Genomic DNA, 17,265 nt, shown 5'->3' on the forward strand with positions numbered 1-17,265 from the left:
AATCAGAACACGTACAGAAGCTTTATTCAGGTTGAGTATTGCTGTTATTATTCGTCGCAGTCCAAGTTAAGATGATGCTATTATTGCTAATACTTGAAACGGAAGCTAATCATTTTTTATTAAGTGAACAGCAGTATGTTGTAGTTTTTAAATAATTGCTTTACATCTAGGATATTTTTCATTAGCGTAAACTTTTAATGTCAAATTATTCTGTTGAAGAATTATAATTAACATGTCTCACACTGTTCAGTAGTCATTGTATCTAACTTTTCTAAAAGCAAGGTTTTCAAAAGACAACTGATATTTATTGTCATACTAATGTGTTATAATAACATTTTAATGTGGGAAATTATTAATTTTACTCGGGACAATCCATTATCTGCAAACATTTTACACTATCCTTATTGGATTTTACACAAGAAAATAGTACATACTACCATGATGTTTAAACGGGAACTATCCCATCTTAAACATCACCATTTAAACTATACTTACTGCCAGCTTCAAATGTTTCATTGGACTTCCATAAACGACACAAAAACATTTTAGTTTTTTTTAATTTAAGAAGAGATTTTCAACAAACAGATTTTCCCAAGATGATTGAAAAGAATTACCTTGATAATCCTATAACAGGACATGATATAAAAAAAAAGAAAGACATTTCTTCACTTTAAAGAGAAATAAACGGGGACGTTGCCTTATGTCAGGTTTCTGAATCTGAATTGAAAATCACATTTAAGAAATTTACAAATCACATAAAATGCTGAGATCAAGTCTGTATTGCGTGATAGTGAGAAATATTTAAAACTTTTTCAGACAAAAAAGACATTTCTTTCCATATCATAGATATCAGAGACATCAAATTCACAAACGTCAGAAAAATTTGAAAAGAAAGTAGTGGAGTTCAGAATGATACTTTTTTTTTCCAATTTTCTTTTTTTCTTAGTTTTCTCAAAACAAAAGAACATCAACAACTTGTGTCAAAATCAAAATAAATGACTGAAGATGAAAAAACTAACTTAGAATAACTAAAGAATAAAGATTTGAGAATCTTTCCAAATTCTCACCAAACTGGCCTTTCACAGTTCCTCAATTTTCCGAAACTGCTGTTGTGCGTTTGGATCGTGATACTCACTGCACTTATTTGCTCCCTCTGCTCCATCTCTAACTGAAGTAAATCGATCATAATGGAGTGACAACTTTCAGACCAACATCTAGAGAATAAACACATGTTTAACATTAACTCCAGAATCAAAATAATTGTGTTTTGGGGGGCATTACTTGATCTTTAGTAATCTAATTATAATCCATTGAAAGTTGCAAGACCAAAGACCAACAAAACCCTAACACGTACTGTGTCGATTTACTTTGGCATTAATATGTGTTTTCTACAATGAATATAGCATCTGAAAATATAGTTTCATGTGCAATGTAAGTTGCCAATATCACTTTCTACCCTAGATCATGAAAGTCTAGATTGTCCTTTTGACAGCGTCACCTTCAAAATGTTTTTGTCCACGTATTGAGGTTGCTGTGGTACGTGGAAAGATGTTTCAGTTGTTTTGGCATAATTCTTGAGTGTCTCCAAGCACACAAGAAATATCTTCAGCGCTAAAGAGGACAAAGTAAATAATCTATTAAGCCATATGTATGCCAAGTTAGATACTTTCTACCCTTGGCATTGCAGATTTTTTTTTTATCGGTAAATAGATCTGTTGAAAACACGAACATTCCTCCGATTGAATTCTGGATCATAAAGATATCCATTCTTGGGTCGATATGGTACCTGGAGCCTGAAATGTCCATCCTCCATCAAAGGCACTAATCTGTTCAATTTCGGGCCCCTGCAAGTGTTGATTATTCCAAGAGTCAGGTTTAATCTCGGATTTTTGGAATGAATACCACAGTCCCTTAAGTAGCAGTGATGTGTAGCACGTTGTTTGTTTTGTTTTGAAGTTTGTGGTCCTACTTTCTGGGAGGGAGAAGGAAAACTTGTCTTTGAAGCTGATGCTGTTGATTTAAGTTTCGTTTTATAGCCCCTGGTTAGTTCTTGATTTTTCAACTCAGGATTCAGAGAGATTGGATAATTTATCCGTCCGTCCTGGTACACCCCTGTAGTAATGTCATTGTTCATCAAGTACATCTCTGATGTGGGTTTCTTTGAGGTCAACATATTATGGTCAGATGGAAAACAAAGTTTGTCTTCTGTTGAGTTCGTACACTCTTGTGTTCCAGTTGTTTCCTCCAGGCAAGAAGAAGATTCAAATGAACCACTTGATGAAGCTTGATCAGCGGCTGTTTGAAAAGGATCTCCTGTGATCTTCCCATTCTCTAGTTGGGCTTTATTGGAAGTTGATGTCAAACCTAAATTATCCCACATGGAAGAGAATCTAGTCTCAATTTCAGACAAACCTGGGTCTCGATTCTTATCTTGTGATGATGACTCAGGGATCTGTGGCAAAGCTGGAAGAACTAGCCTACAGGATAAATTGTTACTATGACAGGGGACCAAGTCCATGTTTGTATTCTGAACCTGTAGTGGGGACAATGATTTTTTGGGAATAGGTGGTAGAAGTTTCATGCATTGAAATTTCACCTTTTTCCCAGTATTATTATTATTAGGGACCCATGTTGAGTCTTGAATCCTAATACATGGCTGGGGCAAAGAATCATCTTTAAGTGTGAGTTTCAGATCCTGATATGGATCAAGAACACATACTGAAGAAACGGTTAAGGACCCATCATCGGAAGGAACCACATTAATTGTTAAAGGGGCCGGACATAACACAGTGGTTGTTGAGTCAAGTGAGCTTTCTCTAATTGATTGCAGAAGCTGTCTCTTACACTTCACCTTTAAATAATGCTTCTCTGGAAATGACAGAAAAAATCATTTGTTATCACCAGTGAGAAAACAGTTCATGGCAAAATAACCCTTTGTATAATATTTATCATGGTTTTACATATTGAAAAACATGATTCTAAATGCAGAGAATTTTAAATACCATATTACAGAACTTTATTTCCATTTAAAACCCCGATTTTACCAACAGTTTCTATTTGTATTCGAAAAGGTTTGTGTTTCAAATGCATATTTCAAAATATAAAGTGTAACCTTTTTCAAAAATGTAATCTAATTACACTTAATGACTGATCAAAAACAAGCTAGTGAAGAGCTAATGCTGTTGCATTAAGCAATAGTACAATATCATAGCTCAGTAGGTGGTATTGTTAGTTGTGTAATAAAAATGTAAGGTTTCATTGAAGAATTGGGATACTGCTTCATTTTAACTCATCAGCTCTTTTATCGTGGTTTAATTAAGTATCTTTCTATATATATCTACAAAGCCTACAAACATACTTGATTTCCAAAAACATTTATGATTTTGTTTGCTGACACTATTTCAAAACCTCTTAAAAAGTGATGAACTGCAGACTTACCCCAGTTTTCTTGGTATTTTAAAGCTGCCTTCTTAACGTCTCCTGACTGGTGGTCCAACTCTACCAATCTCTTAACATGTGATGTAAGAAAGTTTGGAACATCATCTGGCCGTGCAAGGAATGTTGCCCTAGACACACATTCCAATACACATTCCACTCCATCAGCTATAGATTTGTCCAAAGGCATCACTGACAGGTATAGATTGACCTAATGCTAGAAACAAGTTCTCGTACTCTGTCCATATATGTGCTTCTGCTGCAGATATATCAAAGGCAGGGGACTTTTATCTTTTTTTATGATTCTGACTCATTCACATGACTTTTATGACTTTTATTCTGATCAAGAGCAAACAACATGTAATACAGCAAGGATTTCATCTTCAGTTTGATCTCTTATCACTGAATTAGAAAAAAGTAGTATCATACATTTGACAACACATTATTAAAGGCGGTGTAGAATGCCTTTTAGAAAGATTAGGAGTAAGGGTTCATGGTTGGTGAGGAACCAACACCTTTGGACTCAGATTTTAAAATATATTAAACCCGGAAGTTCACGTTATACTGATTTTTGTATATCTCATCAGCATTATTCACACAGGCACATTAGACACATTAGATATGTATTCTAAAGATTAGGAAAATACTTTACAGTTACAGAAGCTACAGGAGAAACCTTTGCAAGTGTGTGCACACTGTTATTATCAGGTATTTATGGTAAACAACAGGAGCAACTTGCCAATCACTAAACATAGCTGGAAACAGGGTACACTAACCCCCCTTTACTTATGATGCACAGCGACAACATTGTTCATCTCATTGACTGGTACGTGGTTGCTACAAAAATACTACAATTTATTTTTAAGAATTGAATCCAAAATCTGTATAGGGGTGGACCACTCAGTTTGAAATAGCAAGGTAGTTTGTGTCCTGTAGTTTGAAGCCTTTAGCCTGTTTCTTGGTATTCCATTGAAAATGCCTCGCCCTGTGTCTTTTCACTTCAGTTTTATGTACCATCAGAAAAAAAAATGTCACACACACAAATAGAATTAAAATATTTGAATGCAGTGGTCAGACTGTGGAAAAGTTAAATATACATATCTGCAAACATTACATTGGCGACATGCAGAGATGTGGCAACCGGCAAGCACCAGTGTCATGAATCAACCAAGTTTGTGATGGATTGATTGTTCACGTTTCATCCCTGTATTGCATAGCTAAGGTCGTCAGGTCTAGAAGGGCATTTTACAAATAACTATGACTTACTTACTCACGTTATTGAGGCCTAAGAAGAGTTCTATACAAGCTCAGGATAAGATTGTAGTACACTTAATCCTGGTCACCACCAAATTGCTGACGTCATCTTGTAGAAAGGATTCTGCTGAATGCCCTGGCAACACATTTATGGTCTGTAAATGCTCCTCAGTTAATAATAGTTTTCTAAGAAATTACCAGAATTTTAAAGTTGATCCTGTTAGAAACTGGCAGCCAGTGAAGAGATTTAAGGATCGGAGAAATGTGAGTTCTTCTACTAGAACGGATCAGAACTCTTGCTGCAGAGTTCTGTATCAACTGCAGGCAAGACAGCTCCTTCTTGTTTAGACATGAAAATAAACTGTTGCAATAGTCCAGATGAGAAGAAACAAACGCATGGATTATAAGCTCCAGATCCTGTTGTGACAACATTTCCCTTAGTTTAGAATTGTTTCTTGCTTGGAAAACAGTTTCTGGCTCAGTTTGACGGACTGACCTAAGACATCCAAGTACTGACTCAACCCTGGAACTTATCATCAGGAGCAATAACCAAAGTATCAGTTTCGTCCACATTAAGCTGCGAAGTGTTTTTACTCAGCGATTGTTTAATTTCTAGCAAACAATTGACTAAGCTGTTTAGCCTTTGGGGCTCAGTTGGATCAAATGAGCAGTAGAGTTGGATGTCATCAGCAAAAATGTGATAAGAAACATCCGGAAATCTCTAAATGATTTTACCCAGAAGAATCAAGTACAGCAAAAACAATAAAGAAGCCAGAACAGAACATTGAGGGACTCCACACAACAGATTCAAACCTCATTTGATACACTGAAAATGCACCCAGAAAGGTATGACTAGAACCACTGTAACAGTTCATCCCTCAATCTTCTCAGCAGGATCTGGTGATCAACTGTGTCAAAGGCTGAGGACAGATCCAAGAGAACCAGAACAGTGAATTTACCCGAATCAGCCGACATGTCACTAGACACTTTCAGTAGGCTGACTAGGTCAGACTAGAACTTGCTTTGTTTTTTTTTAAAGTTTTCCTATCATATTTAAGCTCTTCACACTTTTGGATTGATGGCCCCTCATAAAATGTGGCCCCAGAGGAAATTTAATTGCGCAACCCTGATCAAGACTAACGTCACAGAGTTATCCAGTGCAGCAGCATGAGTCTGACATGCAATGGATTGGGTGTGAAAACTTTGTGCAAAACTTATTATCCAACATTGTTTGACTCCTCAACCATTCTTCTAAAATACGTTTAAAAAAGGAAAATGGACAAAGTCTTCCCAAAAAATTCCAAAAAGTGCTAATGGAATTATAAACACTATGATTTAATGGAATGTCACATTTTATGCTATAGCTATAGTGAGTATCAAATTGACTGATCACTAGTGATGAAGCTTCATGAAGCAGTGTCATTATTTTCTGAGCCCACTAGATGGCGGTCTCTGCACATTTTCCATGACACTTCATGAAACTTCAGCAGCCCATCATTACTGATCCAATAATTCGTCTGGCATTCAGATGGAATACATAAAACAATAATTAAAGTATAGGAATACTTTGAATATATTAAAAGGAGCATGGTATTATTTTTTTTAATGATTGGGCAACCCTATTACAAAGCTGGCTGGCTACAAATCCAGAAGTTAATGCTCCTGGTTTGTAAGCAAAACTAATATTTCGCTTTTAATTAACCCAGTGACTACAAAAGTCCAAAAATAACTCTTGTTCAATGGCACGTTATTAGATTTAACAAAGCAAAACAAAAGAAAGTCAGCTCTACCAAGATTTTATCTCTGATAATTTGCCACAGTATTTTCTGCCTGATGTGAATGCCAGCTGCGGATTTCCATCACAGTGTTTCACACTTCTTTGGCAAATGCCCTCCTTAATCTGGTTCCTCTTCATATCCTTTTCTTCTGTTCACTAAACACGGAAAGCATCTGTATTTTTGCGGAAAATCTCGGACAGCGGAATGGTGTTGTTTGTGACAAGAGGTTGCCGGTTCAATGCTTAGTTGGAACTCTGTGGTAACTCAGCCCACCCTGCTTTACTGGTGTCTCAGAATTTCCTTTAATATGACATCTTTAAATGCTGCTTCACCACATTAAACTAACTGTGTGAGACTCCTTTCCAGCCCATTTTTTATAGCGCCTTCTTCATAGACTTCATTCCTTATCTTTGATTTACGCAATGATTTTGAAATAAAAATAATCCACACGAGAAAATAAGTCTTGCTTCTGTAGAAATAAAAACAAGTTGTTAATTGTTTAATTTGTTTAATGAAGTGTTCTCCATGAACTACAATGATGAGCGAATCCTTTATATTCTCAATCAAATATGAGCCTCATTAAATGAAGCAAATAAGGTAAGGTAAGGTAAGGTAAGGTAAAACTTTATTGATCCCTCAGGAGGTCTCCTTTGGGAAATTGTTTTTTACCAATAGCCAGCAATTTTTCATAAACAATAAAAAATAATACATAAAAAATAAAGTAAGAAGAACATAAAGAGGAAGAACAAGATGACACAATCTAAGTCTAAAGACAAAGACAAAGAACATAGGTCAAGGAAAAAAACAAAACAAAAAAAAAACAAAAAAAAACAAAACAACAAAGACAAAGATACAAAGACTAACATGGAACAGAACATCCAGATACTTTCACTCCACTCCTGCCCCCGAACTCAGAATTGTACAATTTAATAGCCCGAGGGATGAATGAGTCCCTGAGTCTATTTGTTTTGCACCTGGGTAGGAGCATTCGTGCACTCATTCTGCTTCTCTGCTCACTGATGACAGTGTTCAGAGGATGACTGTCATCATCCATGATGGACAGCAGTTTGTTCAACGACATCCTCTCAGCAACTGTCACCAGTGAGTCCAGCTTCATTCCAACCACAGAACCAGCCCTCCTGATCAACCTGTCCAACCTGTTGACACTCCTCTTGGACACATTTCCACCCCAACACACCACAGCATAGAACAGGACACTGGCCACCACAGACTGGTAGAACATGCAGAGGAGCTTCTTGCAGATGTTAAATGATCGAAGCCTCCTCAGAAAGTACAGTCTACTCTGAACCTTCTTATACACATGGTCTGTGTTGCAGGACCAGTCCAGTTTACTGTCCATCCACACACCGAGGTACTTATAGTTGTCCACTATCTCCACCTCGTCGCCTCTGATGGACACTGGATGTGGCTTTGTCCTGGACCTCCCGAAATCCAAGACAAGAAATATCGAACCTGGTTGTGCATTAAGTTCTTAACGTGTAAAAACGGTATCTTATAAACTGTCCGCAATAGTGATGACTGTTTCCGTAGTGTTGAGGAATCCAGCAGGTTCATCGTCTACACTCCTGAATGTTGATCCATCACTCCTGAAAATGACTGCTCATGTACTCAAATAAACACAACGACCTCATTCAAAGTCATTCTCAGAAGCATACATTTATAGATTTATCCCATCGCAGACACCTTGGAATCACGAAGAAAAGTTGGAAAATAAAAGTATGTTTTTGTCTGCTTATAAATAAAAAAAATATTCTGTGCTTTGACCGTGATCAAGTTAATTGGGAAATCAGCAAGATTACTCTTTAAATGATTGAGGTTCGTAACATTTCCTTTTCCTCAGCTTTGAAGTCGACATTTCCTTACAAGGAGAATCATATTTTCACCCATTATTCTAATAAAGTTAGGTAAAAATTAGGTAAATTTTTACCTAATTAAAAGGTGAATTATTTAACAATTTATATTGAATGATAAAATAATGCAACCTTTACAAGTATTGCTTAAAACATCATCTACTGGTCTGTCAAAATAGAAGAATATCATAAAGAGGTTATCTCATTTCGATTATGTTTTCTCATTTCAAAATTATTTTTAGGACTTCTTAGTGCCGTGTTGCTGGCCGTTTTGCAGTCTAAATGATACACAAAGGCTCATTTTCTTTTTTATCTCTGCAAATTGTCACATGTTGAATGAAAGTCACATTAAGTTGGTTTAATAGCTTTGAAGTCTGATAATTCTATAGATTTACTCTGTATACAAACTCCCCTGGCTGTGTTGCAATAAAGACTTTGGCAGAACAAAAATTGGGGGCTTCAATCCAGGTTGCAATTGTAAAAAAGGCCGAAATATAAGGACCTGGAAACATTATTATTAAAAGAATAGAATATTTTTGAGAAAAAATTTCTTTATTAGAATTGCATCAGGTCTTTCATAGTTTCCAATTTATTTGAGGCCCAAGTCTTTCACCGAGTGGGTCCAAGAGGCCCTGATACTCCAGATTTCTGTCCCTGGAACATTAACTGAAATGTTTATATCCAATAAAAGAACGTTCCAATTTCTGCGTAGTAAATACCACAACCCATGTTAAATGGAATGGAAATTTCCTTCAGAGGGTTTTTTTTTTTAGTTTATTTTTTAAATAAATCTTGGGTGTTTCACCAAAACACTATATGAACCCTGGGACAAGCAAAAACACTTCTTCATTCTTGAACCCAGACTGGCTTGCTGTGGATGTGGGAAGCAACAATGAATGGTACATTTGACAGTTGTTTAGGTACAGTAATGGTAACATTGTTTGTTTAAATAAAGTGTGGTGAAAGAATCTTTTGGACAGCTAAAATATATTTTCTATATTTCCAGGGATGTTGGAAATGTGTTGTTATTTAGGTTTCGGATTATTTGGTGAGCATCTGTTTCACTTATTAATGCAAGCCATGTTTGGTCACTTTAATACTGACATAGTGTTCCTGCAGACCTTCCAGATCAGGGTTGATTCTGAATTAAGGACATATAAAGTCAGGACAAGGATTTTCTTTTTTTGGTTTTGATGAGAAAAATCCCACACTGTCTTTGAAGAGGAATATATCCAAGAAACCTTGTTTGGTCTCACTGAATATTTGAAAATCAATCATTCTGGGGGTAACTGTCCTTGATGATTATCATTATCTGCTGACTCCACCAAAAATATTTTACAAAAGTGTTGTTGGTTGGATGGGTGCAACTGAAAAAGTTTGTAATTGTTTGTCCCATACGCATTTGCGTGCCTTGATGACTGATGGTGTGGTTATGCCATCATACCAACATAGCATCATACCAATAACCATCCTTGGGCCGGTACTGATAATGTATCTTTGGAAACTGTTCAATTGGTTTCTTTGGCCATATGTTAGTGTTGCTGAATACTGTCCGGGGTGTTATTGGCTTCGAATTCTTTGTACGGTTTCTTACAGGGAGTATATAGACACAAAAGTAGTCCAAATAAGGGTGTGCTTTCTTTGGTTTGGGCGGTACAACCCTCAACCAAGCACTGCCCTTGAAAAGGCCCTTTCTCTTAAGAGGAGGAGCAGTGGAAAGCTTGCTTGCTTTCAAATCATCGGCTGTTAATTCATTTGCACCCCGATTTGTAAGGCGTAACCTGGAGGAAGTTGCTGTGCCTGTCCTCTGTGTTGAAAATTGAGCAGGGGTTGCAGTTTTTGATGAAGCACAAAGAGGGTCCTCTGATTTCAAGCTTCTTTGCAATGCCCTTTTCCTGATTGCCTGTTTCAATATGTCTTTCTCTGCAAAGTACAATACAAAATTAAAACAGCCCATATTTACCTTTGCTGTATGACAATTTCCTTTTTTATTAATTGAATATTTATGCCTGGAAGCATAAATCAATCTACCAATTATAGTATCTGCCTGGTGCGTGTCTGTGAGATTTGTTTTAGGTAGTAGGAAGTTACCCTTCAGATCTCAGATCATCAAGCTACAATACATATGGTTTTCTTGACTTCCTTTATGTTTTTGGCTGTATCAATCATTGTTACTTTGGTCTTGATAAGATAAATAGTATCATGCACTATTTCAGTCTATATGCAAAAATGTATTAACTAAATTAATGTTTATAATTGAGGTTCAAATTATACTATCACGGTAAGCATGTAAGGGCTGTTTTCTTCTCTCACTATTAGGGTGATTGTATTAGACAATCTAATTTATGTATTTGATAAGTTCCTTATCCCAAGAAAAGGACTCAACGTGAAGAGTGTTAATTGAGATATAAGCTCTTATTTCTTCTAAGTGTGCATAGCAATGGCTAGGTAATGCACTTAGACATACCCCACTCTTCTTGATTGCTAAAGGCCAAATCTTTGAGATCCGGTGACTGGTCGGTTCCAGGCTGCATCAATCTTTGAATGTGTGAGCAGAGAAAAGCTGGAATTTCCTCAGGCTCTGCAAGGAAAGCTGCTCTGGACAAACACTCAACCAAGCTTCTATATCCATATCGCAGAGACTGATTTGAATCCATCAAAGATCCAACTGAAAATATTGAATCAAAATTGTATCCTTAAAATATAATTTTGATGAAATTAATATAACATTTTTTTGACATAGGTCTGTCTGTAAAGTTCCACGTATGAAAAACATGCAACCCATACTAGCTGGCGCCATGTTGCCGTTTATATATACTTGCCCATTGTCGTTATAAAGTCAAACTGGTGACATCATCAAGTCAGGGGGTGACATCATCATATTTCCACGCAATTATCAAAAAGTGTGTCTATTCTAAATTCTGTATTACTTATTTGGTTTCTTAAAGTTATAGTTCCCCCCCAATTCAATTTTCTCATTACTCACCATCTAGTCATCCCGTCGACTAAAGGGTTGGATTATTTTCAGAGTAATATGTCTTGGTACAAAAAGACACACTTCGAGTACAGAGATCATCTGCACAAGATTCACCATCAAAAATTTCCGAAAAATTTCCAATTGGGATGCTTTATTACAAGAGGTGCATTACAGACAAATAGTGATTGGATGTTGTTCGATGTGTATTTTTGGATAAAGAAATTTGAGCTCCATTTGTGAATTTAATATAGACTTACATTTCTCCCTATGAACCCCAAAAAGAAATGGATTACTCTTTAATTAATTCAAACCTTATTGTTGACATGAGGGTGAATAGAAATAAATAGAATTTTGGGGTTTTTGGTATCACATCATGTGTTCAGTTTCTTATTATGTATTTTCTAAAAAGGGGAAATAATCTGAAAACCCAACTCTACTGAATACATGTTTAAAATGTTGAAGTCTTCCTCTCCGAGATACAGTAAGTCCCTCATCATGGCCATATTTTGAAGTTATTACTTTATAAAGTTCTCCCCTGTCTTTTGGTGACCAAGAGGTTACTGGGCTTTTGATCCTCCTGCACCAAGAAGATTTTATGCTTGTCCCTTTATGGTGGAGACTTTCTGGATTGATGACGCGTAATGACAAACCTTGATGTTTGACCAATCACAGCAGAGTGGGCATGGTTATAGTCAACAAGACTTAATTTCCGTAAAAATAAAGTATTTTCGGTGGGCGGGGCTTGAGCACATTTTCTAATGTAAATACCTCAATTAAAACAAAACATACTGATGAGTACATTAGAGATCCAAGATCAATTTAGAAGAAACTTATATCATTAGTTGCCCTTAAAATATGTCCCAAATTCTGGGATATTATACACATTGGTATGTGTTCTGATAAAATACTAATTAATTAAATTAAAATAAAATTAAGTACTTAAAACCTGAATTTATGGAAATTATGTCATTATCAAGCTTTTTTTTAAAGGGCAACTAATGTGTTGAGTAATGTTTCTAATAAATTGATCTATGTACTCAGTATGTGTCTGTTTGCACAAAAATCTATTTTAATTATAATATTTACTCTAGAAAATGTTTTTAAGCCCCGCCCACTGAAAACAGAGTTTTTCTGGAGATTAAATGTTGTTTACTATAACCACACCCACTCTGCTGTGATTTGTCAAGCATCAGGGTTTGTCACTACATTGACACTTAATCAATCCCGAAAGTCTTCACCTCCAAGGGACTTGTTGTATAAAGAAAGCGGGGCGGGATTACAGCTGGCTGGAGGAGGGGCTTATAAAATAATAACTTCAAAACATCATAATGATCATATTGGAGAGGAAGGCTTCAACATTTGAAACATGTGAGAGTTGGAGTTTGACATTAGTTGCCCTTTAAGATATTTGGAAACAAGGTATGTTATTATGCTCGTCTGTGTGTCATATAAAAAAGCACTTGATCTCTCTACTGGCCTTTTTTGTTGAGTCGATGGTTGATTAAATGATTTAACCTGCAAAAATAAACAGCATGACATACCTACATTTCTTGTTACTTATGAGTAATATTATGAGTAAAGAATATTGTGTTAATGCTTCCCTTGAGCCTTACATACTCAAACCTGTGTTTTGCTGGATAGCTTTATGTGCTCATCTCTCTACAGTCACTTTTCTAAAAACTGGAAAAACTGGTGTATCTGATTCACAAAAATGTGCATTCAATTCTAATTAAAACAGTAAACTAAAACACTTTTAATTAACCATTTTACTTTGTTTTTCCTAGCCCTTTATGTTCAGTTATTATAACGTACAGAAAAGTATGAGTGGAGAGTGGAGTATGATCCTTCTTTTGTCAGAATTAGGGTGAAGCTGATTTGTTGTGGCATGGAAAGGCTTGGGTCGGGTAAATGGTAAATTATCCTGGTCTGCGTTTGGATCAAATTAGAAACTCAATCAGAATTAGGAAAGTATACGATTTCATGTGCTATTTTCACTTAATACTGAGTTTGATTACCATAGTTTTCGGGCTATAAGCGGCTACTTTTTTCCAACGCACATTTATACATTTTTAGTGACCAACAGCCATGAGGGGCCCCTTTAGCAGTAAACTCAAGTGTAACATACACTCTCATCATTGAAAACATGTGGAGAAATGCATATGGTGCAGCTTTTAAGCTGAGTCTGCGAGTGGATCCACACAGAGGGGTGTGACACCAATACGTTTAATTGTCCTCAATGAAGAAGACGGATAAATGGTGAATGTGCCTCAACATTTTTTCTATTAAATTGTTCAATCAAAAAACATCTGTGTACCATCTTTTTGTCATAATCTCTCATGTTATAACCAGACCAAGTGTGTCAAAGAAGGCTCTGTCTGTGATAAAATATCTTTATAGCCGTAAATCTGCACTATGCATTCTTGTTTGTGTGACATTACCAAGTAATAGACGGAAAAAAATGTGGGTTAACCCTAACCCTTGAGCCATGGGCTGCTCTGAGAGGGTGCACAGCAGTAACATGCATGTCATTCAAAAAGTTAATACATTCATTAAAAAAGTCCTTTGATAAGAGATCCTGGCATCACTACTGGTTATTTCTAACAATGAAAACTTGCGTCTTATACTCAGGTGCGCCTGATAGTACAACAATTACGGTGAAGTAAAGTCAGGTAATGTAAAGTGGTTGAGTGGATGGATGGAAGGATGGATGGATTCTAACAAACTCATCAGTTTATGAGTGAGTCTTAACCAGCAGATGTCATCATGAAAAACAAATAAAGCTATCAAGTTTACTAACAGTTCTTACCATGTCACCTTGTGGGACTTTGATAACTGTTTGTGACCAAATAAATGATTAATCTTTCACCTGATGTTAATATAAAGTTGGACATGTTAGGCACATAAAAGACTTCAAAGAAAACTTCAAGTGTTGTTCTTTGATGGTGATTTACATGATACAATTGATAATCAATCCATGATGATTGCTAAACCGAATTTAATTGGAAAAGCAAAAACATTTTAATCTAACTAATGTAATACTGACATCTGTAACATTTAATTAAGTCTAGTGGCTCTAAAAAAAAACTCTTTACAAAAAAATAATTCAGCAGCAGTAATATTCATTACAAAATAAACAAAAACAAGTCAGAAGGTATGATTCAAATCTATTTTAAAGCATACACAAATGTAATATTAGATCAGTGTGTTACTATGTAACTTCTATCCATCACATGCTTGTGGTGGAACCGAGGAAAGGAGAATGGACAGTTAAATACTGGGAATCACATACGTGTAATACAATCTTGAATCTGAACAGCTCCCACCTTTATGATTTCACTGAAAAAAAACATTGAATTATTGCCCTTCATCAGATGTCACCAACATGTTGCCTGCAATGAAAGCAGCCCTTAGGCCAGTTCAAAAATATTTGATTTAACCTTTTCACTTTTTTCATGTTTTCATGTTTCCGATCCAATGAAATCATGATATATAACAATCAATTTATCCTAGTTCATTTCAATAAGCTTTCATCAAAAAGTATAAAAGTATGTTACCTTTGTTGCATCCGTAGTGACAAGCTGAAAGAGACCCTTTGCGTAGTGGCATTAGATTATCTCATGGTGATTCAATATCTACTTGTCTTTAATTGTTTAAAAGGCAGAAGACAAAATTGCAGGGAAAGCCTAACTGTAGAAGTGCTGATCCTCATTGCTGCCACTCATGGTTACTAAATCCTTAGACTACCTGTAGACGTACCTGCAGCACACAATTCTGCGGAAACTTTTAGATGGACAGGGATTTGCTATTACACTCTAGAAGGCCATTCCTATTTTCCTTAATGGCTGCAGCAGCACAATTTTTATATTTTGTTCCAATACATTTTTTTATCCCCTTTAATATTGAGGTAAACACCTATTCAACCATGCCACACATTTGCAGCATTAAAGCCTCGGTAAAATATCTATTATTCAACAGCGTGTCATGTTTGTTTTTTTCAGTAAATCACAGTGATCGATTTGCCCTTTATTTATGTCCCACTCTGTATTTGAAACGGGTATATTTCCTATATTATATATTTATTTTTGTTTCTCCCTTTTAGTGGACGGCTGTATCGACTGGTCAGTGGACCTCAAGGAGTACCACGTGCTCGCCGGAGAGCCAGTGCGGGTCAAATGTGCCTTGTTCTACAGCTACATCCGGACCAACTATACCATGGCAACCAATGCCAAACTTCGCCTCATCTGGTACAAGAACAAGGGAGATGCGGAAGTAAGTGAATCACCTGACTATTTAGGATTCCTGATTTTCTTTCAAAGAAAATATACTCAAGAAACACGTCCTTCAACAGCAGAATACTTGAGGTTATGTAACTACTTCAATGAAGTCTGCACATCTATGTGTCTCCCTTGTTGTTTTTAGGCTCAATTCAGCAATGTACTGATCATTTGAAAATAATTGTATGTTGTGATTTTACTGACAAATGTGCCTTTATGTTAGCTATTTTGTGAGCTGTTGTTACTGCAAGTCTCAAGGGCAGAATTGTGGTGATTACCACGGAGACTATTTATTTTTGGCTCAAGTCACAATATTGCCTGTTAATGAATATGAAAGCATTTCTATTTTTCAGACCGCCTTTTATGTCTTGAAATGAGCAAACCATGTCATAGCAATCTAAAAGCTATTTCCCAATCCAGGCCATTAGACGGCTCCGACCTAAAGCAGTTGCTGTGAAGGTCAATACATTACATCAAGTACCTCAGTACAACACCATCAATTTTAAATTAAATACCACAAAGTACAAACCAGCTAATCAAGTTTGTCCATCTCTACAAATCTCTTAAAAATAAGCATGGAGAGAAATAAAGAGAACAGTTCTTATATGGCCCAATGTGTAGAAAAACAAGCCAAGAAAATGCAAACAACTCTTTCTGCAAGCGACAAGTTTTCTTCAAAGTCACCATCAATCTATGTTTAGTTCAAAATAAGCTCCAATTACCGAATTGAAGAATGAAAATGTGTAGCTTCTGTTATTCATCAGAGGAGTGAATATTTGTTTAATATTCTTGTGGGTTGAAAACTTGACCGTGTCCTCTTTGTACTAGGAGCCAATCATCTTCTCAGGACACAGACTGAGTAAAGAGGACGACTCCATTTGGTTCAGATCAGCTGAAATGGAGGACAATGGTTTCTATACGTGCGTTTTAAGGTAACAGCTGTTTTGATAATATTTCTTCTTTTTTTACAGATCTTTGAAAACTAGGATATGGATGTACAAGCGCCGAAATCTATACTAATGTATAGAGAAAGACGCATTTAATTTTTCCCTTTTCGTATCTCTGGGTCAAGGTCACCTGGAGGCCCGAAAACAAGTGTGTTTGTGTTATCCCTTGTATTGTCTTTGGGTCAAGGTGAACCTCCACCACTGCAAATATATTTATGGAAGCCAGCCTTGACCCGGAACCAACACAAGGGATACCACAAATACATTTGTTAACAGGCCTTTGGGTCACCTTGAACCTAAGATAACACAAGGGTTAAATATTGTGTATGTGCTTAAGCAGCAGAGTACACATTTCAAATCACAATATTTGGCGCTGTATCAGGACTCTATTGAAAAAAGTGTTCTATTCTCAAAAGCGTAGTTATGCAGCAAGTACATTTGAAAAAATGTACTAAAAATCACTCCTTTTGTTAAAGTTGTTTCACAAGTATGGGAAAATAACATTTATATTGCGATACTATTTACCGACATGAAGGTAACACCTTGATATAGATACACTCAGTGGAGCAATGGCTGTTTGTCAAGACTGATTGGGCCCCTGAATGCATCTTCCTAGTGTAGTCCAAGATTGAAATACACAGATATTTCTGCTCTAAAAACTGATTTAATTTGTTTTGGGGATTGTGGTATGAAAGTGTGTTTCTTTTGCTAACTGTGAACTAAGATCGA

At 36.2% G+C, this 17,265-nt stretch overlaps 2 protein-coding genes and 1 long non-coding RNA gene across 4 annotated transcripts in view; 1 reads left to right on the plus strand and 2 right to left on the minus strand.

Moving 5' to 3' along the window:
* Positions 1–17,265, plus strand: part of il1rapl2 (interleukin 1 receptor accessory protein-like 2) — a 241,002-nt gene that overhangs the window by 125,951 nt on the left and 97,786 nt on the right. For both annotated transcript variants that reach the window (XM_087799600.1, XM_087799601.1), the window contains exons 3-4: positions 15,415–15,584; positions 16,418–16,521. In XM_087799600.1, coding sequence (XP_087655726.1) covers positions 15,415–15,584; positions 16,418–16,521 — 274 coding nt within the window. The remainder of the gene's footprint in view (positions 1–15,414; positions 15,585–16,417; positions 16,522–17,265) is intronic.
* LOC148071490 (uncharacterized) lies at positions 623–3,641 on the minus strand. The gene is made up of 2 exons (XM_087799146.1): positions 3,439–3,641; positions 623–2,868 (listed from the first exon to the last, which is right to left on the minus strand). Exons 1-2 carry the CDS (start codon positions 3,623–3,625, stop codon positions 1,697–1,699), a joined length of 1,359 nt encoding a protein of 452 aa, XP_087655272.1. The 5' UTR covers positions 3,626–3,641; the 3' UTR covers positions 623–1,696.
* On the minus strand, positions 9,417–11,106 carry LOC148071491 (uncharacterized). Its single transcript, XR_015712837.1, has 2 exons — positions 10,806–11,106; positions 9,417–10,261 (listed from the first exon to the last, which is right to left on the minus strand). It is a non-coding gene; the product is annotated as an uncharacterized LOC148071491 (long non-coding RNA).

The sequence above is a fragment of the Callionymus lyra genome, chromosome 9 (genome assembly GCF_982586985.1).
Source record: "Callionymus lyra chromosome 9, fCalLyr1.hap1.1, whole genome shotgun sequence".
In the NCBI taxonomy this organism is placed as follows: domain Eukaryota; kingdom Metazoa; phylum Chordata; class Actinopteri; order Syngnathiformes; family Callionymidae; genus Callionymus; species Callionymus lyra.